The sequence below is a fragment of the Apium graveolens genome, chromosome 5, assembly GCF_009905375.1.
Source record: "Apium graveolens cultivar Ventura chromosome 5, ASM990537v1, whole genome shotgun sequence".
NCBI lineage: Eukaryota > Viridiplantae > Streptophyta > Magnoliopsida > Apiales > Apiaceae > Apium > Apium graveolens.
In genome coordinates, this window is record NC_133651.1 from 121,500,331 (window position 1) to 121,524,145 (window position 23,815).

The following is a 23,815-nucleotide window of genomic DNA, read 5'->3' on the forward strand; positions in this document are numbered from 1 at the left end:
GTGTTTGACTTTTTATGGTCAAATTGACTTAACTTTGACCGTATATTAAACACCAATATTTTATCATTTTAAAAAACTAAAAAAATGCATATTAAAGTAGATTACATGGACTTTCTAATTTTTATAATTTTTTTCGATTATATAATATATGAAATTTTCGGTCAAAATTGGGTCAATTTGACCACAAAAAGTCAAACATGACAGATAAATTGAGACAGAGGGAGTATAAATTTAAGCTCAGTATTAAATATGTAAACTCTGTGGTTGTTTACTTGTTCATTAACGATCTGTGATTGTCTGTACTTGCCCAAAATTTAATTGAATCAATACTTTAATTTAATGTTTGGAAAGCTAACTAGGGATTGCTTCACATAATAGTAATTCCTCAATATTTGACTAAATTTAATTGAATCAATACGCGTTCACGATTCTTTTTGTATTAAAACAAAAAAAAAAATGCAATTTATTTTGGACTAAATTATGAATGGATGTCAAGGCTTTAATTTGGGTATTCACTATATATAGCTGTATTCAATCTCCCTACTTGTCTTCCACTCTACTCAGAAAAATGTAGTGCATATATTATTTTGAACATTTATGTACATGTACAGTATAAATATGCTGTTTGTTAATAGGGCTTGCCGACTCGTGCATAAAGAGTATATACGTGAGTGTGAGAACTTGTGTGCATATCATGATGATGCGTCAATGTAATTGAGCTCTTAACTAACCGTGTCATTAATTTACCAGAAGGAAGAACCCGAGAAAAACGTGCCAAAACGTAGAAGGAGGCGTGCACGAGTACAGGAAGGCCAGCAAGTTTCAAGATTGCAGGTTTGTTTAGTTGCAGGAAATATAATTTGGCAATAACAGTCCATATTTGTTTGCTTACTAACATTAGCTTTTGTTTTGAACAGAACATGCTTGCCACTATAAAGCGGCTCTTTCTGCTAGTCATCATTATCACTTCTCTGATTGCTATAGTATATTTTGGTTACAAAGGCCTCTTGAGGCTCTCAGACTGGATGAATGAAGTGGAAGTCCAAAGACAGAGAAAGAGATATCCACGGATTTGATCAAAGTTGAAGCAATTTTGCACATGAACATGCAGAGAACTTGGGTTTTCTCGTATAAAGTAATTAATTCTTTTTTAGAAATGTTGCCCAAATTTCATAGTAAATTTTGAAGTAATATTTGTAGCCCTAAATCAAGAGTCGCGTTTATGTTAAATCAGTTGTGAACAATAGATTATGTAGTGGAATAGATTAGGCCATTTTACTCTTGGTACCAAAGAACAAAGATAACAATGATGCATATGCAATTATGGCTGGAAGGTACATGAATAACACCGAGGTTGAGAATTTGAACAGAGGGAGCAGCAGGATTATATTGTTCAGTATCCCCTGTGGTCCGATCGTCGTACTGCTCTATAGGATCAGATTTCATGGCGTTTGCAAGAGCTGGAATGTTGCCCAATATAAAATGAGACCCGCAGATTTTATGTCATGGGGGCTGTAAAAGATATGTTTCAATGTCTGCTCTATGCAATGCCGTTGTCGTTTAATACTAAGCAAGGCGTTTTCGGTTTTAAAAATATATTTGGATCATTTTGTTAGTTCCTATCCTTTGTGCTTCTGTACGAACATTGATGTTACTTGCATTTTAATAAACCCGCCCAGGGACAATACTGGCAAAACCTTCTTGTGTTATTCTCCTCTAACAAAAGAAGTTGGTGAAATCGATTCTCTTTTTAGAAAAAAAATCTGTCCACGACATTGTTCTCCGACTATGTCCCCTGGGCGAAAGGTAGTTTGTAGAGGAGCGGCTGTGAAACGGCGATTCCCCCCTTTCCATTGAAGTAGGGAGGGCCTCCTTCCCCACCATTCCGGCCTATTATTAATAGGGATTTTACCGATGCTGAAGGTAGCTTGCTTACCAAGCCACCCAGCTAGTCGCTAGAAAGAAGCGCATACATGTACTCTCCTCAAGAGTACTCCTAATTCAAATTAATTCAAATATTAAGAAGGAAGAATTAAAATGTTGTTCTAAATGACTGTTTAAACCCATTTTTAATTTTAAGAGTCTCATCTGTCTCTTCAATTTTAAAAGCCAAATTTCACTCTTAACTATTATTTTAATATATATTTTTTACAACACTATTTTTCTCTTTCCATTTACTTTTGTTTTCCGGTGAATTTAAGATGTTTTTAATAATAAAAAATAGATTAAGCAGTCAATTTAAAGAGTATTGTTGGAGATGAGAACATATTAAATCATTAAGAGTCAATAATTTATATGATTTATAAAAAATGAGTTAGGAGTCTGTCGGAGATCTCTCAAAATATGAGCTGACTACTTACTGGTTTTTCCACATAACATGATTATTCGAAATTTGTCTTTTTAGTTGTAAAACGTTCTGATATAAACTATGTTACCCGAACTCTTCATTTTACAAGAATACTCGGATATGAACATATATTTTAAAATAAATACATGTATTTTCTTTTAAATGTTGTCGAGTCCAATACTTGATGGTATAGCAGACTTCTGACCTAGCTAGCTTAGAATATAAATAACATTAACACATATTGCCAAACAAGCCATTTAAACTTGGACGAAGTCCTATTAGAGAAGAGCATTTCATTTTCAGGCCTCGAATTCGCATAGTCCACCAGACAATATACGTGCTTGCTTTTCTTTCTTTTTTTTTTTGGAGGGAAGGTTTAGAATTTCAAGATAGGCTGCTAGTGCTTATGTGTACACTATGTCATCCCACAAATACCACACTACCCTTTCAATGTGTTTAATTATTCCATAGTTGTATAATAATAGTAACAGCATGTTACTTGCATTACATTGTTTTACTTGTTGTCATTCTTTCACAACTAATCATTCTTTTGATTATTTATCTTATGTTTTTGTCACTTAGTTTTATAAAACTATTCTTTACCTTCGATGCGAGACAGTATATACCAAATCTGATAGTGTATACATAAGTGAGATACTGTTGTGCTTTGTAAGGAATCTAACAAATTCTATCCAATCTGAATACATGTAAGTGAATATTTATATTATTGTTATAAAATCGGATAGGCCGATTTTTAAAAAAATTATCGATAAAATATTCAAAAATCGGTCAAAAATATTTATTCAATTTAACCGATTCTTAATAAATTACTAATAAATTATCGATAAATCGCAAATTGGAAATTAAATGAAATAGTTCTAATTTTTGAAATCGGTAATCATGATTAATATAAACAGTGCCACTGTATTGTCGGGATCCAAGAAATTTTAATTTTGCTAACATCCTATCTCTTGTCGTCAGCGTTTGATTCGGGTCGCTCTAGATTTATGTGAGAACATCTACTTATTTGTAAGAATATCTATTAATATTATTACTAGCATATAATATTAGTATAGAAGCGTATAGAAGGATCGAAAATCATAAATAAATTACAACCCCAAATCTTTATTTAGTTATGAAATAGATTACTATATGAAAATTTGTTTTTCTTTGCAATTTGAAATCAATTAGTACATATGTAAAATTTGAGCAAAAATACGAGCTACCGCTATGCTGGCAATTCCTAGTTGTGTTGGGTAACCTGAATCTTTTTATTCAAGTTTTTTTAATACGTAAAACCCATCCTATTAGCATAAAACTTACCAACCATGTAACTTACACGTCATCATTTGAAAACTTTATTTGACAAAAAAAAAATTTCATTTGAAAACTTTAGCATTTCTCATTTTTATACTCAAGTTAATGCAAAATACATCGGATACCCAAAATTTAGCTACGTAGATACATATATTCTTTAAGAAATTAATAGATTTCATTAATCTTGCTTGTGTTATGAATATATTACAATTCACAGCTACTAATCTACCAGGATTATGTGTTGTTTAATCCCTCTCTACCAAGAGTCCAAGACGCATCCTTTTTTCATTATAAAAGCGAAACAACAACAGTATTATGGACACTTATAATTTCAATCTGTTTATTCAACACATTTCACTATTCCTGTAAATGAATCTCCAATGTTAATTTTCCTTTACACAGGGAAACTTATTACTTACAGGTTTTATTAAGAAAATTGACCAATTTTTCAAAAATTGACGATATATAAATCGGTAAAACTATCTGACCGATTCTCTAAAACACCGATAAACTACCAGTAAATAATCTGATTTTTTAAAAACAGTTTGATAAATCACTAATCGGTACTTGAATAAATTAATTCCAATTTCTGAAATATATAAAGTAGGCTACATAAGTAATTCAGTTTGGAAAATCATTGAGAGTAGGAGCAGTGTCGCTATCTATGGCAGAGTTCTGGTAATTTTAAGTTTTAACAGGTTGGTATAGTATCGCATTCATACATACAGAAGCGCAGAGTATACTTGTGTTTGTTTGCAACTAGATCACAGCCTTTATTTCATTTCTAAAATATATTCTACTGTTTTCCTTGTAAATAAAAATATAACCCAATGTATTTAAATACTCATGCGCATCATACTTTCACTGGAACAACGAATCTTCAACCTCTAAGTTTCTAACAAATTAATCATGTGAAATATACCAATGAGCTGCAGCACCACTGGCACAACAACTTGTATATTACTAGTGAACAACAACAAGTTGCAGAAACATATATCAAAGTAGCCATTTTCAGTTGACATAAAAATTATGTGAATCATGGCCTATCATTTCTAAGAATGACATCCTACATTAAAGATCATGTTAGTTTTAGCATCCTACGCTGTACAGTGAAGAGCTATATACAGATAAAATCACCAAAGAAATTTATGGTAAAAAATGTTTTAATTTTAACCCAAAGAAATCCTGGATTTTACTGTGAAATAATGGATATAGGACCACTAGAAATGCTTCCATAACTATCATCACATAAAGCCAATGCACGCTCCAAATTAGCAACAATGTCAGTCATAGTTGGCCTGTCTTTACCTTCTAGGTTTACACAATGCATTGCTGTGTATGCCACAAGCTCTACTGCCTCTGCTTCGTTCAACTCCGGCTGCCCCACCCTAGGGTCCAGGATTTTCATCAACTCCCCCGCCATAATAACTGGCACTGCAAAGTCCACCACACTTATTGGTGTACCCCCGTTCTCTTTCTCTTCGCTCTTAAATATAGCCCTCTTGCCGCTTAAAATCTCTAGCAGTACAATTCCTAGACCATAGACATCGCTTTTTGCTGTTAAAACGTTTAGACCATAATACTCTGGATCAATGTACCCGACTGTTCCAGCTGCCTTCATCGGTTTATAGTCACGATCAGACTGCGGGCCATGTAATGACAATCCAAAATCAGAAACTCTTGCAGTCCAATTAGCATCCAGGAGTATGTTAGATGACTTAATATCCCGATGAATTATAGGAGGAACAGCATAATTGTGGAGATACTCGATCCCCCGTGCAGCATCTAATGCAATTTTGATCCTCATTTTCCAAGAATTCAGTAAGCTGCTACTTTTCTCCACGTTGTTCTTGTCGTGTAAATGATTATAAAGTGCTCCATTTTTCATGTAATCATAGACCAGGAGTCTCTCATCCCCCTCTTCACAATACCCAACAAGCCTAACCAAGTGTTTGTGGTGAAGCCTAGACAAAAATGACAATTCTGAATCGAAAGCACTCTCTTTTTCTTGAAACTTGTTCAATTTCGTGCCAGTTTCTCCCCTTTTAATGGCAACTTCGCGACCATCCGGTAATTTACCTTTGTACACAATACCAAAGCTCCCTGCACCAATCTTATTCTCCAGGGAGAAACTATCTGTGGCAGCTACAAGATCTGCAAACGTGAATTCTTCTGCTCTGTCTGTGTGCTTTGCAGAGGTTCCACTCCTCTGACGACTAAACATTCCCGAGGTACCACTCCTCTGACGACCCCATACTCTTGAACCCTGTCGCCTAATAGTTGATGATCTCGACGGCGGACTACTCGAGTGCTGAGCATTGGAACTATTCCTAGTAATAGTTGGTTGCACCGAACTATGAACTTTCTTGTGACCGAAACAAGCACCAGTCCACAACAAATAAATTACTGTACAAATAGCCAATAAACCACCAGCACATCCAACAATAGCCAATACCAAGAACCCCTTTTTCAAATCCTTAGACCCTGAAGATGGCGAGGGAACGTACACCACCGGCGACGAAACCGGAGGAAACGACTCCAACAAGTCACAACTCCTACATATATTCCCATTACCCGAACAAAGAGTCTCAGACTGAGGATACAAACCACACTCACATGTCGACTCAAGACAAGCCCCCGGAAGAATCTTAGGCAACGACAACTCAACCCCTAACGAGTAGGAACTATTATCCCACCCTGCCCCCCAACAAATAACAGAAAAATTACTAGCAGTCAATCCACACGTAAAATTAAAACCAGCAACAATCGACACAAACGAAACCCCATCCGTGACATTACTACCACTAAACCCCCCATTCCCACCCCAACAAACAACAGAACTATTCACCCTCCTAATCACACAACCAAAATTAAACCCTAAAGCAACCGCATTATACTCATACTCAAACCCTAAAGGAACATTCAATTGCCCCGAATCATTCCTCCCTTTACAAATTAAAAAACCCGATAAATTAAATCCGCAAGCAAATTCACCACCAACAACAATACTCAACATTTTCAAACCAACAAATTCATTTTCAATAAAATTAGAAATCGTATCATTTTCATCATTACCTCCCCAGCAACTAACCGAATTATTATTCATCAACACGCCACACGAAAACCCTACCCCAGCCGAAATACCCCAAAACTTCGCGGATTTATTAGGCAACTTGGCTAAAACGTCGTCGTCTCGCCAACATTTTAAATTTTCATCACTAAGAGCACAAATCTGATCATCGCCGACGGTTAAATTTTTCAACAGAACATTTTTACTGTAGTAAATTCTCTTGGGAACAAACGTCTCATTCCAACAAATCAAACTGTACCCACCGGATCGTACGCCGCAGAAAATATTCCGCCCGCCGGAAATCGACTCGAACGAAGTTTCCGGCAAGATGTTGACCGTCCGATTTTTTCGCCAGCATTGTATTCGCTGTTTCTGTTGCTCGGCAACGATGCCACAGACTGTGGTGGCGTCTCCGTAGCTGACGGCGAGCGTTGAGGCGGCGGCGCCGAGTGAATTGACGGATGAGATAACGGAGAATATGAAAATGAAGGCGGCGGCGATGAACGGCGGCGACATTTAGAAATGGCCGGCGGTGAGGTTTGAAATAGTGTCCGTGGTCTTCATTAGTGGACAGCAAGTGGACTTGTAGAGAGAAAGTATATAGTGTACGTTTAGATTGAAAAATAGGATATGATGTATCAAAAGGTAATAAAATATATTATCTGGAATTATATAAATAAAAGAATATTATTTTTTATTTTCTATTATTGTATGTGAATATGACAAGCATTTTTACTGACCTCGTGCAAGCTTTTATAAATGGTAATGTATGTAAATATGTATGCATTAATTATTATTTTTGTTAATTTCTGTTTTTGTGTTTTGTAGTTTTTTTTCTGAAAATAAAATGGCATTGTTTGTACATGTGTGTTGTTTGGCTAATGTGTGCCCTTGGGCACACCATATAAAATCTCTTATTCGGAATATTAATAAATTCAATCTTAAGTTACGTGATAAATTTACATTAAAAAATAAAATACAAACTAATGTTCCGTGTGGAGCAAGAATATTAAAACATACAAAAATATGGAGACGAGAGAAAAAAAAGGATAAAAACAATTACATGTTTATTACATTTTCCATTTGTTTGGTTAAATATTTTATAATGATTGTGAATCTTATGAACGAAGCCTTAATATTAAACTAAGGTTAGTTAATAAATAAGTATACTTATTAATTTATATGATATCAACTACATTTTTGGAAATATATTTTATTATAAATATATGTTACGAGTTGCGGTTGCGATTTTCTAAAATTTAAAACCGCATCCAAACCGCGAATGAGCGGTTTTTAAAATTTAAATTCACAACCAACCCGCGTTTCGCGATTATCCGCAAAATGTGGATCGATTGCGAGCGGTTCGTCTGTACACCCATAATTCAAGTGTTGTTCCATAGTTTTAATTTTGATTCCCGCTAAATTCTAAAATTTGCTAGAATATATATTTAATTAGGTTAACTTTCTTTTTTTTGAAAAAGGTACTGGTTTAATATAAAATCAAATTTATGTCATATAGTCATGGTTATAAAAATCGGTTAATTTTTTAAAAATCTCCGATAAATCGATTAAAAAAATATTTGACCAATTTAACCGATTTTCGATAAATTATCTGTAAATTATCTGTTTTTTTAAAAATCGCCCGATAAATCGTAAATCGTGTACCTCAATCGAATACCTCCGTTTTCCAAAATCTCTAACTATATGTATAATATATTTTATATTGTTTGAGTTTAATATCGATTCAATTTCAAATTTCAGTCGTCCTAATGTTTTAGAATCGAACTCAAATTGTTACTCATGTCTATTTTAGTTTTGGACGGTGTTAAATAATTTTCAAAGTTTTGAGAAATAATTCCCCCGGTTAATTTTGAAAAACTGTTGGATGGTTTTATTTTGTGAGTCATGTTTAATGTAAATAAAACTAATATAGTAGTAGAAATTGTCATAAGCTATAAAAATATATTCATATCCAATTTCATTTAAAATGCAAGTAACTACATATACACCCCGATTTATACAACATGATATTGATAAAAATCGTAATATTTATTTCCACAACCAGAGTTTCTTCCAAAAGATTTGATCCTTGTGTTGATTTAATAAATTGATCTTGTTTTTTGCCATTTTAGTTCTATTATTATTTACAAATAAAATGAGCGAAAAGAAAACGGAGGACGACGTACAAGCCACAAAGGGAAGGAGCTATAATTCTAAAACTGACTCGCCTAAAATATGATTGGACAGATAGGACAAGGAAGACAACTCGTTAGTCCACCAACGTTGACTTCAGTTCCGGCCCCCGTTCTGTTTGTTTGCTTACGATTCTCAGTTTTCTTACTCCTGTCCCATTACATTTACATATTATTTGCTGACGCGCTTTTTAATATTCGTTTAAAATATAGTTTTATAATATTTTTTATATTTTTTTTAATTAAAGTTTTATGTTTAAACTTTTATTTTAAAAAAATATAAAATTATATTTTTTAGAAATCTCAAAATACGTGCAAATAGTACATGTATATATCCCAATGGGACGGAGGTAGTATATGCTTTTTGTTGTGTCTAATAATCTCTCTTACTTTCTTTTCACTTATTAACCTTATTTTATTGAACAAGCAACGTTAATCTAAAAGTCGGTGAATAATCAGGATTTTATCAGAAACTAATCTTTGTTTGGTAAGAAATTGCATAGATAATGCGAAAATCGGGTCAAAAATCATTTTAACAAAGATTCGTCAAAAAACGAGAAAAATTGGATTAATCAATCAAAAATCGGGTTAATTGGTCAAAATCAGCCTCATTGGTAAAAAAATTAAAAAATATTTAGAAATATAAGAAAAAATTCTAAAAAAATTGTGTAAAAAAATTTAAGAAAAGTAATAATCTCCTATACATATTTGCTATTTTAAATGGTTAAATAATAAATTTTCTTAATTTTTCATCTCAAATTTACCTCAATTCATAAGTTAAATCTTAAGAATTAGATTAAATTTAATAATATTCCATATTTTACATTTATTTTTATAAATATTTATAAAAATTATATATGTATAATAAAAATCGTTTCGATTAATGACCCGACTAATCCTTATTACCCGATTAATCTATGGATGGTGCCTCCACTGATTAAATATTGACAAGCAGTAACAATTCACATTAACTTATTCTAATTTTCTATTTCTAATTTGTTATGTAACGAGTAACAATTCACATTAACTTAATCTAATTTTCTATCTCTAATTTGTTATGTAACGAGTAACAATTCACATTAACTTATTCTAATATTTTGATTCCAATCTGTTATGTAACAAGACACCCCTGTGATTGAGACACTATTTATAAGACAAAATATAAAAATATATATTTTCCTATCGATGCGTAGAGATGCATAATAGCCCCCGTGGCCGGAATTGACCAGCCCTTAAAAAGCCTGGGTAATGTTGCGATTTGTCTTTATTGTCTTTACGATTACGATTCGTGTTTCGTTTTAACTCTAAACCACTAATTATCAACCAACAATCATCATACCAACATCTTAATACTTACTCCTCTCAAGAATATCAAGTTCTTGAGGTCACAATATCAACGTTAGCATCTAACTAACTAATATTCAAGAAATCAACATAACAACCATCAAAACTATGTTTATAACCAAGATCCATACTTTTCTTGAAACTTAAACCTTAAACAAAGTTTGGTTAAAGATTTATACCTTTCTTGGTATCTTGGGAGGTTCTCTTCTTGATGGATGATGCTTGGTGAGTCTTGGTGTGCTTAAGAAACCTAAATCTTTCCAAGAAATTCAAGAAAACACTAAAGCTCACTATTTGACACTATATATCATCAATTTCATGAATTTATTTAACTATCCAAACCTTATGGAAATGCTATGAAAGATTTATCTTACATTAGTTTAATATTGAGCAAGCTTGGGAATTAATTGTAGTAATTAATCATGGCTAGAAGTTGAGGTTTGAGTTTTGGTTATTTATTTTCTTCAAAAAGCCGAATGGAGCTTGGTGGGAGATAAGAGAGAAATTTTTTGTTACTTGCTTGGTTGCTTCTTGGATAAGTGTTAATTTATTTGATGTATATATTTTAGATATGCAAACCTTTTATCATATCTAATAGCATTGTCATTTGTCAAAGCTAGAATTCTAGCCAAGTATTACAACTACATGCTTGCTTATTATTCATCTCAACTAGGTTACTCTGCTCCTTGATTGGTTACTATTCCATCACCAATCCTTGGTTACTTCTTGAACTAATTAGTTTGCATGGCTTGCATGGGAGCTGCATGAGCTTGATACCTTTATTTATTTGTTTACGTATTTGTTGGTCGCTTGTTCGTTTTCGTGATAAATCTTTGTAAGTGATTCGTGGGGTAATCCTTTCTCTTTTTAATCCTTTATACTTTGAAACTTTGTACTTGGATTTAAATTTGTAGGATCCTAAACTCGTGTTTGAAATGTGATTCTCGTATTCCTTCGTAGTTCGTTGTAATAAGCTCGTTTTATAAAGTTCGTGTTGGGTAATGAATACAACACAGGGAGGGGGGGTGAATGTGGTTTGGATATTTTTAAGGCTTTTTGAATGTTTGTTTCTTGGTTAACAAAGAAGATCAGAAATGCAGTAATATTATGTTAGCTGAAATAAAACAGGACCCACAATATTTCAAAACTCACTTAATTTTGTATTAAAATCAAGCTAGTGTTTTGCTACAAATCCTGGGTTCTTTGTAAGTAAAGAACTCAACTTCTTCATTGAGAGAGTTACAAGAAAAATTAGACCTGTTTGATACAATTTAAAAGCAAATGACCAGTGTTTGCTTTATAGATTAGTAAACACAGGTTTACACAACATGCAATAAGATGTACTAAACCCTACTTTAAGTTATCTCTGAAACTTTTCATTTCTGACTTAGTGAATCCTTGCATATCCCGTAGATCTGTGACTTTTCTTTGTCAGTTAATCTTGACCTTTGATCTTGCACTCTTCAAGCTGCTTTTGTAGACTTTTCAATCTAAGTGATTAGATCGTTTGTTGATTGATAATCTTGAATATTTTACTTTCTTGCATTATGTACTTGAGGTTCATATCGAGATCTCCAGTTTGGTAGTTTAGAGAACTGGCATCTCGATAAGTATAATGGCTTATCAAGATCTCTTAGTTCTCTATAGGTACTTTGACTTGTCGAGGTCTCTGAGTTCTATATAAGTGTACTTGACTTGTCGAGGTCTCCAAATTTCTGCATGTAGAAATGACTTGTCGATATCTCTGAGATCTCTATAAGCATTTTGACTTGTCGATATCTCTGGGATCTCTAATGGGAAAATTGACTTGCGGTATCTCCAATCTTCATACCTTTATTTTGACTTGTCGATATCTCTGAGTTCTCTAATGCAGAATTGACTTGTCGATATCTCCAATCTTCATAATTCATTTTGACTTGTCGATATTTTTGAGTTCTCTAATGTAGAAATGATTTGTCGATATCTCCAATCTTCATGTCTTCATTTGACTTGTTGATATCTTTGAGACTTCTCTATAAACTATCCTGGACTTCTCGATAAGTCATTCTAGAGTTATCAAATGACTTCTCTATATGACTTGATGTTATATATAATTGATGATATCAACAGAAACTATCAGAATTTCATATCAGGACTTATATCAGCATTTACCGAAGAGTGACGTCATCAATACTTATATCAGTACTTGATGATCAGCTGATGATATCATCAGGATTTGTCACTTTAGTAGATATTCAATATGGAAAATGAAAGCAGGAATTCAAGGCGGTGAAGGACTTTATCTCAGAAGCAATCATACATGGATATGTTTCCTTATTGTAATAGAATATGATTTCTGATTTGATTGTGTAGCTGTGCTCTATATAAGCACATATTAGGTTCATGTTATATGCACTGAGAACATTGCTATATCATTCACATAATCTAGAAGCCCTCAAGGATATTTGTTCATCCTTTTCAGAGAGTACATTTGTAAACAGTTTTTATCAGTTAATATAAAAACTATTTGATTATGTTGAAGCTTTGTCGAATTGATTGCATAAACTGTATTCACCCCCCTCTACAATTGGTTACGGGCCTAACAATTGGTATCAGAGTTTGCTGTTAACATATAAACAGTTTAAGATCTGAAAATCAATCTACAATGTCAGACAAATAAGAAGAACCACATAATTCAAAACCAACAACCCTAGCCACATCACAAATTAGCAGTAACATGAGTAGGTATGAAGCAATCAAGGTGCCAATCCTGAAGATACATGAATATCCAATTTGGAAAGTCAGGATGGCCATGTGTTCGGAAGCCACATATCCTGAATATCTAAACAAGATTTATGATGGTCCTCATAAACCAATGAAGGTAGTTGTTTCTGTTGCAGGAGAACCATAAAAGATGTTTGACAAAGACAGGAAGGACTACACTCCTGAAGATATTTCATCTATTATGAAGGATGCTAAGGTCAGACACATCTTGCACATCAGTCTTTATGGTGTTATGTCCAATAGGGTTATTGGATGTAAGACATCAAAAGAGATATGAGATGCTTTAGAGGTAAAGTGTCAAGGTACAATTGCTATCAAGAAGAACATGAGGACAATACTTACTCAAGAATATGTGCACTTTGACTCAAGAGACAATGAGTCCTTAACTGAGATATATGACAGATTTCAGAAGCTTCTGAATGACTTGTCTCTTGTCAACAGGGAGTATGACTTGGAGGACTCAAACTTGAAGTTCTTACCTGCTCTCCCTGAAATATAGGATTTTAAGGTCACATCAATAAGGGATAACTATGAACTTAATGACACGCCTCTAGATGAGATCTATGGAATACTGAAAACTCATGAACTAGAGATGGAGTAAAGAAGCAAACATCATTGTTACCAAAGTAATAATAATTCAATCGGTGATCGATTTAATCTTTCGTAAATAATGTACAATGTAATATAATCCCTTTAACCATATATTATAGATTAAACTACAGGCATGCAATGTGTTATCCCCATCAATGTTTAATCCAGGTTTCCTTGATCAATGAGTAGACTATCATATCAAATCAATATTTGAGCATGACCATGCATTTCACAGTCTAGCTCACACAAATGGCCAATAATATCACTCCTAAAATTAGGAGGGTTAAATCCTTTCTAAATCATTCATATTTCTCATAAGATTCATAATATACCCGAAATACACTTTTATCATTACCCGGTCAAAGGTAACTTTTAATGTAATTAAAGTACATTAATTATCGTATAAAAATATAATGATTTCAAGTCTAAGGACCGTTACATCATTATCACAGTGAGAATTACTTATGAAATAACATACACGTAGAATCTCACATTGGGTCTGTCCAGCACCATGTACATATACATCAGCCTGTGTTTTTGACTTTAGTATCACTATACCTATGATCAATGAGATGTGATCATCATTCAACAAATAGACTAGACTTAATGCATTATTATTGTCCCTTAATAATAATCCTTGACTAGGGACCTTTAGGAATATTGATACTACTCTCATAATCTCATTTTTAAGTCAAGTACTTAGAGGTATAAAATTCATATCATATTCCAATGACATTTATTAATCTAACATTTATATCACAGTAAAATAAGAATTAATAAATTATAAAAATTATAATCGATAGAACATAAATATTAATAATCCAAATGTCTTAAACTAAAACATCATAGTATTGTCTCTAGCGCACAAACATTAACAATCTCCCACTTGCACTAGAGCCAATCACCCATGTATCTAATACTCATGGAACTAGTATGACCACCGTGCTTCTGTTGCGACAAAGCCTTAGTCAGTGGTTCTGCAACATTATCATTACTATGCACTTTAAATTTATATCTCCTTGATCATTAATCTCATTAATAAGGTGATATCGCCTAAGAACATGCCTAAACAGTCTTTTCGGCTGTTTCAAAAATATCAATATATTCGGCTTCCATTATAAAATCATCAGTGTTCTTGCTGTGAACTATTACAGCTAACATTACTTATATTTAGACAAAACAAAAACCAGACATAGACACATAATCATCCTTGTCTATCCAGATTTTAGATTAAGAAACTAGTATCAGTGTAACCCTTTACAACCAGTTCCCTATCTTTTCCATACACCAAAAATAAATCTTTAGTCCTCTTTAAGTACTTAAGAATATTTTGAACAACTATCCTGTGACCCTCACCTGGATTAGAGTGGTATCTGTTCGTCATGCTCAAAGCATACGAAATATCAGGACAAGTACATATCATTGCATACATTATAGATCCAATTGCCGAAGTATATGGAACTTTTCTAAGACGACCCTTATCATCTAATGATTTAGGGCAGTTATCCTATGAGATCACTATCCCATGAGACATCGAGACATATCCCCTCTTTGCCTCCTGTATCCTAAAATGATGCAATACTTTATCAATGTATGTACTACAACTAGATCGATTAATCTCCTCAATCTATCTCTATAGATCTTAATGCCTCATATATAGGTAGCATCGCCTAAGTCTGTCATCGAGAAAATATTTCTCAACCAAGTCTTAACAGCCTGTAGAGAAGGTATGTCATTCCATATCTGTTATATGTCATCTACATATAATACTAGGAATATCTCATGACTCCCACTAACCTTCTTGCAAACACCTGGTTCATCTTCGTTTTGAATAAAGCCAAACTCTTTGACCGTTTTATCAAAATGAATATTCATTCTCCTTGAGGCTTGCTTCAATCAATAAATAGATAGTAGCAACTTAAAAACTATCTTAGAAAACTTTGGATCGACAAAACCCTTAGGTTGTATCATATATACATCCTCTTCAAGGCTCCCATATAAGAAAGCGATTTTGACATCCATTTGCCAAATCTCATAGTCAAAGTAAGAAACTATTGCTAACAAAATCCTGATGTACTTGACCATAGCAACTGGTGAAAAAGTCTCATCATAGTCTATACCATGAATTTGTTTGAAACATTTTGCCACTAGTCGCACCTTATAGGTCTGTACTTTACCATCCATGTCAATTTTCTTCTTGAAAACCCACTTGCACCCTATATGTAATATCCGAGATATATCATGTAATTATTTTTTCTAATAAATAATTAATATATGTGTTCAGTATCTATTCTGTGAATTAATTTTTAAGTGTTAAATGTGTTTGGATGTTTAAAAATATTATTAATTGAGTATTTTAATTTTTATATGTCCAAAATAAAATATATATAATTGTCATATCTTCCTAATTATTTTTATGTTGATTTATGGATTTATAAGGATCATATAAAATTTATAAAATCTTTTTCCGAGTATTTAAAATCTATTTTATAAAAGCGGGAACCAACCGGCGTCATCCGTTGTTACGTTTTTGGAACCCGAAACTCTTCCGAGAACTTCTTTCTAACCTAATTGTAATATTCCGAGCATATTCCATGTTTTGACTTTTTCGATCCGGCGTACGCTTTGTCCTGCGCGGGTCCCGGTACAACATTTTCGATACAATATTCGTTTCAGTAAATCAATAAAACTCGTATTTTCGATAAACGAGAGCTTTTTATTAAACTATCCCAATTATCACCTCGTAGTACGTGTAACCAGGCGCTGAGACCAAGACCGCAGTACAAATTGTACTAGTTTGGATAACTGTCCCGAAAACCGATACCGTATCAAATCGTCGTAATCTGATGGAAACTTAATCGTTATCTCGTTATTTCTAAAAGAAAAACTCCACAGTCGAATCACCATTGCTTCATCTCCACTTATGTTCCCGTATCAAACTTTCGTCACTGACCGGGGTATGAGCATTAAATTCACCATCACTTGTTTACGCAAGTTAGAGATCTTCACAACTTCTTGAAGAACACGTTCGAAGTTCGATTTCATTTAAGATTTCTTCCATCTTAAATTTTCACGACTAATATCTTTTCATAACGAAGGGATGCCTCGTGTATTAACCGCCTATCTGAGTCATCGTTCAGAATTTCCTTGATCTTTGATCGTCGTCCCGATACTCGTTTACTTCATCTGACGCACACAACTTTGCTTCCTTATTTTGCAACTAATTTATTCATTACGATTCACTAACGATTTTATTTTTTGTCGGATTCTTCTGATTTGAAGTGCATCACGTTAACGTACTCTACTGTACTTATGAGATCCTCATAACACGAACAACTGTCAGATTTGATGTCCTTGCCATGACCGCGTTGTCGGTGTATCCATTCTTCCTTGCTCGCAAATGTCCCCCATTTATCGGCTTGCAATCATATTCTTCTTCGACACGTAATTCTACCTGTCACACGGGACTATTCTATTTCTTTCGTAATCATCAGAGAACATACTCGATGCAAGAAGAGAGTTTATGAATATGATTTTGAATGAAAAGAAGGATAAGGAATAACAATACAACAAACAGTTAGAAGAATATGTAAGTTAATAAATTGAAGGAATAATAATGAGTGAAGAATGAGACAACCATATTCGTACTCAAGATGGCCAGTCTTTCATACTATATGGCATACAACACATGATTAGGTGGCGTCCCACCCGACTCTTCATCATTTCGATAAAGCGTCATATCATAACACTGTTGTCTCAATCAGGAATCAAGAATTTGAGAAGAGAAATAATTCAGATGGAATACAAGAATTTTTCTTCCGTTTTCGCCTAATATGATTTATCAACAGAAGAAGCTCATACGTATTCAAGAATCCAGAAGAACATATGCTATCGTATTTGAAAAAGAATAACATTGTAGATCACCATTGGTCACCGTCCACGCTCCATTTACGTATGCCTCTAGGGACCATTCGGATGAGAGATTCACCGTTTAGGTCACGTTATAACTTCGAAATGTCTTCTGGGAATGCCTCCATATCCAAAGCTTTAACAATTCGATCATATCGCTCCTTATAAAATTTACAATCATTGTTTTCAGTCGCATTTAAGAATCAAGAAAAACGTATACTATCGTATTAGAAGAAAGAATGTCAGTATCGATCACCTTCCATGCTTCGCCTATATCTGCCTTCAGGATCGTTCGGATACATGTTTACGATCTAGGTTACCTCATTGCTTCGAAATGATGTCTGGAAATACCTTTACACCAAATGCTTCAATAATTTGATCCTAATCGCGTCATTCCGAAATTTAAAATCACGACTTCAGATTTCATTTATGTCGTGTAAAATATCCATCGACTACGCAATGCCTCAATTCCGTCGATAAAATATGATTCCTCTTCCACAATCTAGAAGATTCTGCCATTTCCTTCAATCATCCTTCGTCCATTCTTATCACGAATTTCGTTAAATTTTAATAATTTTATAAATTGGGTAAATAATATGTTGATTCAATTATTGATTTTATTAAACAACGTTTACCAATGAAATGTCTAATTAAAAGAATGCCCATACAAGGTCTCTCCACTTTTCCTTGGATTATACATGCACTTATTAGCCGATAAAACTCCATTCACCGTTATATGCCATTTTATTCCTAACTCGGACCCAACACTGACGTCTGCCATTGTCTTTTATATTCTTGTCATCGTCCTTGACGTTATGCTTACACCCACGCACGCGATTCGATGTTCTGTTTTGGATAGGGTCACATCTTCTTGCTAGTCTTACCTACACCTATTAAGGTAGCTATCATTCCTCGCGCAGCCCCAATGGGTGATAAGAATCTTCTCGCAACAGTGGTGCCTTCAAAACGTGCAACGTTGGTTCTTCATCAGCTTCCATCAACTGGTTGCCTCCGGCGTGAAGCTCGTCCTACTACCTAATTCTAAGTTAAATCGTAGCTTCTCTCACACAAATTCTTACAAGAATCGATCGCATACTCTTCAAAACCACATGAAAAGTAGGGTAACATACCCCATCTCCATCGATCTGTCGATTTCTCATTACTGTAGGATCTGAGAACTCAATATACCTATAGCGTTGCGACATTCGCCTTACACTTTCTCAGCAATCCTATCTTACCAACTCTATATCGGATCTGCTAACCCTAATTCACACTTAACTCAACTTAACCTGAGTATGCCTAGGGTCTTTTCTATCCTGTACGACCTATCATTCCTATCTTACTCTCACCTATTCTTATTTCAGTGACCAATAACCTGCAGCTCTGATGCCAACTTGTAACAGCCCAAATCCGGGGTCAAAATTTGGTGTCACTAGACAATCATTACATAAAATAAAGAAATAAATAAATAACCCCTTGAATCCGGATCGTTTACAGGTTATGGTATGAAAATAAGAATCTAATCTTCTACAACTTTCAACAACTAAAATATAAGTGTAAATACCTTTGAACTAATGCTCTTATCACATTCTTCTAACACCTTCAACCTCTCGCAGCGGAAATTTCCCTAACTTCTGCTGTCTATCAAAGCTATCCACTTTTATCCTTATCTGTTTCTGGCAGAAATAAGAATTTACAAAGCAAGAGTGTGCCAAAAATGCCCAGCAAGTATATATTTTGAGTTTCAAACATTAATATCGAAGAAAACTTCCGGACAAAATCTTAAAACAATTTTAAACCATTCTATTCACTTGAGTGAGTTGAGCGAATAAACGTTGGCTGTCACCAACCTTTAACTAAAATCCAAAAATGACAAGCGATTCCCCGATTCATCTCCTGAATCAGGGTTTTGTCCGGTTTTGGGAATCATAAAATCATTCGAGAGAGAATACCGTTAATGGCGATCAACAACAAATTAGACTGGACACTAGTTCGCATCTATATTCCAGCTGATCAGTCAGAATATAATGCAGATCTATATCTCAATATATAGATCCAGTCGGATATCCAGGCACTACGGCCCATCTCGAGGCACCAGTCATCCCGGTCCTCAGGATTAAGACACACTTAATCCCCAAAACATCATCATTATCCAGCCCATGGATTATTTTGATGTCAAATCATTTTGAATTCAAAACATCCCAACTCAGGGTTCACAAATAACCCGAAAGAATGGGTATTTGCTCAAGAGAGCAATCGAATTATAGGAACAAGAATAAATGAACATGCATAATCAGAGTAATTGCAGCGAAATGTAAAACATTTAACTATTCTGAACTTAGAATAGGATCGAAGAAATAATTGCAGTAATTTAAAAGAAAATCAAGAATACTTGCAGTATTTAAAAGAATGTTCTGGAATACTTGCCTCAATAAGCTTTAACCGCTATTGGCTTTGGTTCGACTTTGATCGTTCGACTTTATCATCAAACTACTATCCTATTCTGGATACGATCCCAACATTCAGATCCTTCTGTTGGAACTTCGTTGATCTCAACGTCTAATCACTAGATCGTTCCTAGTCCGATGTCAAATCTCGGGTCTTCCGTCTAAAACCTACAGGGTTGAAATATCCTAATTCAGATAATCGCTTAAGCTTAACATCAAATCACTATTCTATTCTACCCGTACGATTTCATAACCGAATTCATATTTATATGTATTATCGAAATACACATAGCAATTATGGTTCACATCTTCGAAAATCGGTTCGGTATTTAATTTCGGAAAATACGTATGTTTGTCATTTTGAAATATAGGGTAATCGATTATTCACATAATATCTTGTCACGTCACGCAAATCGGTTTCATAAAGTTCAATTATATCCTTGTTCGACGTCTCCGACAATTACAGGTTACGTTTCCGTATTTTTGGAATTAATTTTCCCGAAAATCGGGCAGCGTTTACTCTATTTATCGGCCTGCCCGTCGAATCATTTCGACGTCAAATTCACAACAACAATCCAATTTTCACAACTCCAATCCCAATATTCAAGAATCCCAACCACCGATACATTTCAGATATTAATTATTTTTATTCGTATTTTTATATTTTAATTCGTAATTTTCGTTTCGAAATTAATTTTACGAACTAATTTATTTCATTTATAGATGTAAGACTCAGATAAAAATCATCATCGCCCACCGTCGGCTCGCCGAGGCTCATCGCCGACGGCGGTAAAATTCGTGGGTTCCCGTTTATAACGGGCGTCGGACACGAATTTCACCGATTAATTGTTATAACCCGCACAATTTATTTAAATCACGAAACGTTAATCATTTAAATCCTGCAGAAATTAATAAAATTAATCAGAAAATCATAGCAGGCCGGGCCCACGCGCACACGCGCGGCCGGAAGAAAGAAACCAAACGGCAACAAACAGAGGTAGCAGATACACATGCGGCACAACCATAACACACAGGTACACACACTAAACACACACACCACACACGATTCATATATATATACATACGTATTTTTATATATAACAGCATGATCAAAACCCATGGCAGCTTCAAGGCTGAACAAGACAACCGGAGACCGATCGGAGTGAACGACGGCTGAACAGACAAAGAAACAAGGGGGAAACGGAAAGGGAAGAAATAATAGAGGGAGAGATAGAGATTACAGAGAGAGATTTTAAGAGAGATTGTAGAGAGACAGTCGAGAGATGCGAGAGAGAGCCGAGAGAAGCGAAAAGACTAAGGAGAAAGGCGGTGGTGGATGGTGAGGCTGAGTGTGTGTGTTTTTATTTATTTATTATTTTTTTCTTTTCTTGCTTCGCCACATGCCCCAATTTGACCGCAAGCCTGAATTTTAACGCCCGTATCTTGAATTTAACGATAGAAGTTCGAAGATAAAAGCAAATAAAAATAAAAAGAATCATTCCGAAATATAATTAAAGTTTTCAGAATAGTTAAAAGCTAATAAACTAAATTTTTCAAAATTTTCAAATCATTTTTTTTGACTCGTAACTAATACCCGCATTTAACAATTAATCAAACAAATGCGCGAGTGAATAAAAGCCAGAAAATTACTAGAAATTTTTTAAAATTTTTGAAATATTTAAAAGTTAATTGAATAAAATTTTTATAATTTTTTTGAAACATTCGGGAATTAAATACTGATTTTACAATTAAATGGAAGTTAGAAAATCATTTAAAATAAATAATTAATAAAATATTGATTTCTAAATTTTATAAATCCTTAAAAATAATAAATAAAATTATAGAACAACAAAGCTAATTTTTGAAACAATTTTAGCATTTGTAAGAATAAATAATCAATAAAATCATTTTAAAAACAAAATAAATCGTACAACTCAATAATTAACTATACAATTAATCTTTGTACTTAACAGATCACACACAATTTGTAATAAAACAAAGCACAGCTGACAGACTCATCGAGTATTTTATTTATTTAATAATTCGATAATTATATTTACAGACCGGATCCGAAAATAGGTTACTTAGCCGCTAAGTAACTGAAAAGACGATACGATTCTAATACCAAATTTGGATAATTATCAAAACAGAGCTTCCTATAAAATAATTTATACGAAAATAAGATAATAGTGTCTCGTCTTTTGAGAATATGGATTCTTATCGATATATAAAATGATTTGCATATCGAAAATTTCACACCGGGACTCGTACAGGTCAAACCGTACCCCGAATCGAAAAAGTCAAAACATGGAAAGTGTTCAGAATTATCAGATTAGGTTAGGAAGGAGTTTTCGGAAGAGTTTCGGGTTGTAAAAATGCAAAAACGGTTGAAGTGGAACGATTTCTGATTCTAAAAAGTAATTTTATAATTAGGTAAAATAATCATTATTAATTCTATAAATCCTTATAAAATCATATGATAATCCAAAAATTACCAGAAAAATACCAAAATTATCTAGATTTAATTCTGGATAATTGGAAATTAAAATATCTCACTTTAATCAGAAATAAACATCCAAATATTATTATCCATCATCAAATAATTCACCAAAATTCACATAAAATCACATAATAATTATTTATTGAGAAAAATAATTACATAATATTTCCCAGACGTTACGGCTTTGCTCGGCGTTAGTGCGTGACTGATCAGCAGCCTAACCTTGGTTTTTAAAATGAAAATATAATATCCAATTCTAAATCATAATCCATTGTTCACTTGATATCATAACCATATTTCCCTGATGATCATTATTCTCAGTTTTGTCATTGTGACTTGCTGAGCTAGTTAGCTCATTTGTGCGATGTTGTTATGTTCTTTTCCAGTTAAGAAGGAACCGGTTGGTATCGAGGATTCCCAGTCCAGCGCGAGAGCTAGGGGTTCAGGTTGATCGAGTTGAGCTAGTAGGCTTCTTTTGGAATAATTTAAGTTTGTAAAAAGTTTGTAATAATGTTTAATACTCAGTTCTGAGTTGGATAGTTGGGATTTGAACGGTTTGTAATATAAGTAAGTGTGGTTGGCTTGTGTGCATACTTTAACCTGTTGCGATCCGTGGTAGTTGATAAGTACGGTCACTGCATATTATTATTATCTTTATTATTGTTATAAGCATGTTATAAATAAGGTGTATGTGTGTGGACCCCAAACTTCTGACCCGGGTTTGGAGGGCGCCACAGGTTTGGTATCAGAGCTACAGGTTATAAGTCACTGACACAAGCCTAGGTTGACGGGATTGGATAGAGGGTTAGGATTAGAAGTAAGGAATGGAAAGATAGAATGTCGAGAGGTTGAGTGCTTCGGTATAACAGGTATTAGTATGATTCGCGTCATGGTTTGAGATTCTTATATTGCGATATGATTTCAGATAGCAGCGATGACCGACTCTTTTATTCCCATATCAGCTGATTACTCAGAGCCTTCAGTTGGAGGACCGTCTTCGGATCCACGTCTTGTTATTCCACCAGTGTTGGTTATACTACCTTCACCTCTGTTGCAGCCCGTACCATTGCAGGCTATTCCACCTCCAGGCATGAGGCCACCTATCAGAGGACCCCCATCTGCTGATTCAGGCCTTACTTGTCATTCAGTTATAGGAGTACCTTTCCAGTTCTCATCTTATCCTGTCCCATATCACCATTTTGAGGCTTGCCTTATGGAGCAGTGATTCCTACAGGGTCAGATTCAGGAGTTATTACATATTATGCGTACCAGAGAGGTTGGGAGTGGTGAGAGGCGACTTAGAGAGAGACTCCAGGTATTTCGTAGAGCAGCTGC

At 34.2% G+C, this 23,815-nt stretch overlaps 2 protein-coding genes across 2 annotated transcripts in view; one reads left to right on the top strand and one right to left on the bottom strand.

Annotated features, from left to right (window-relative positions):
* Positions 1-1,709, top strand: part of LOC141724443 (NF-X1-type zinc finger protein NFXL2) — a 35,737-nt gene extending 34,028 nt beyond the window's left edge. Inside the window, exons 12-13 of the mRNA XM_074526600.1 lie at positions 751-834; positions 918-1,709. Coding sequence (XP_074382701.1) covers positions 751-834; positions 918-1,076 — 243 coding nt within the window. The 3' untranslated portion in view covers positions 1,077-1,709. The remainder of the gene's footprint in view (positions 1-750; positions 835-917) is intronic.
* Positions 1,710-4,567: 2,858 nt separating this feature from the next.
* Positions 4,568-7,363, bottom strand: LOC141724444 (putative serine/threonine-protein kinase-like protein CCR3). The gene has a single exon (XM_074526601.1). It carries the CDS (start codon positions 7,248-7,250, stop codon positions 4,857-4,859), a length of 2,394 nt encoding a protein of 797 aa, XP_074382702.1. The 5' UTR covers positions 7,251-7,363; the 3' UTR covers positions 4,568-4,856.
* Between the last annotated feature and the right edge of the window lie 16,452 nt (positions 7,364-23,815).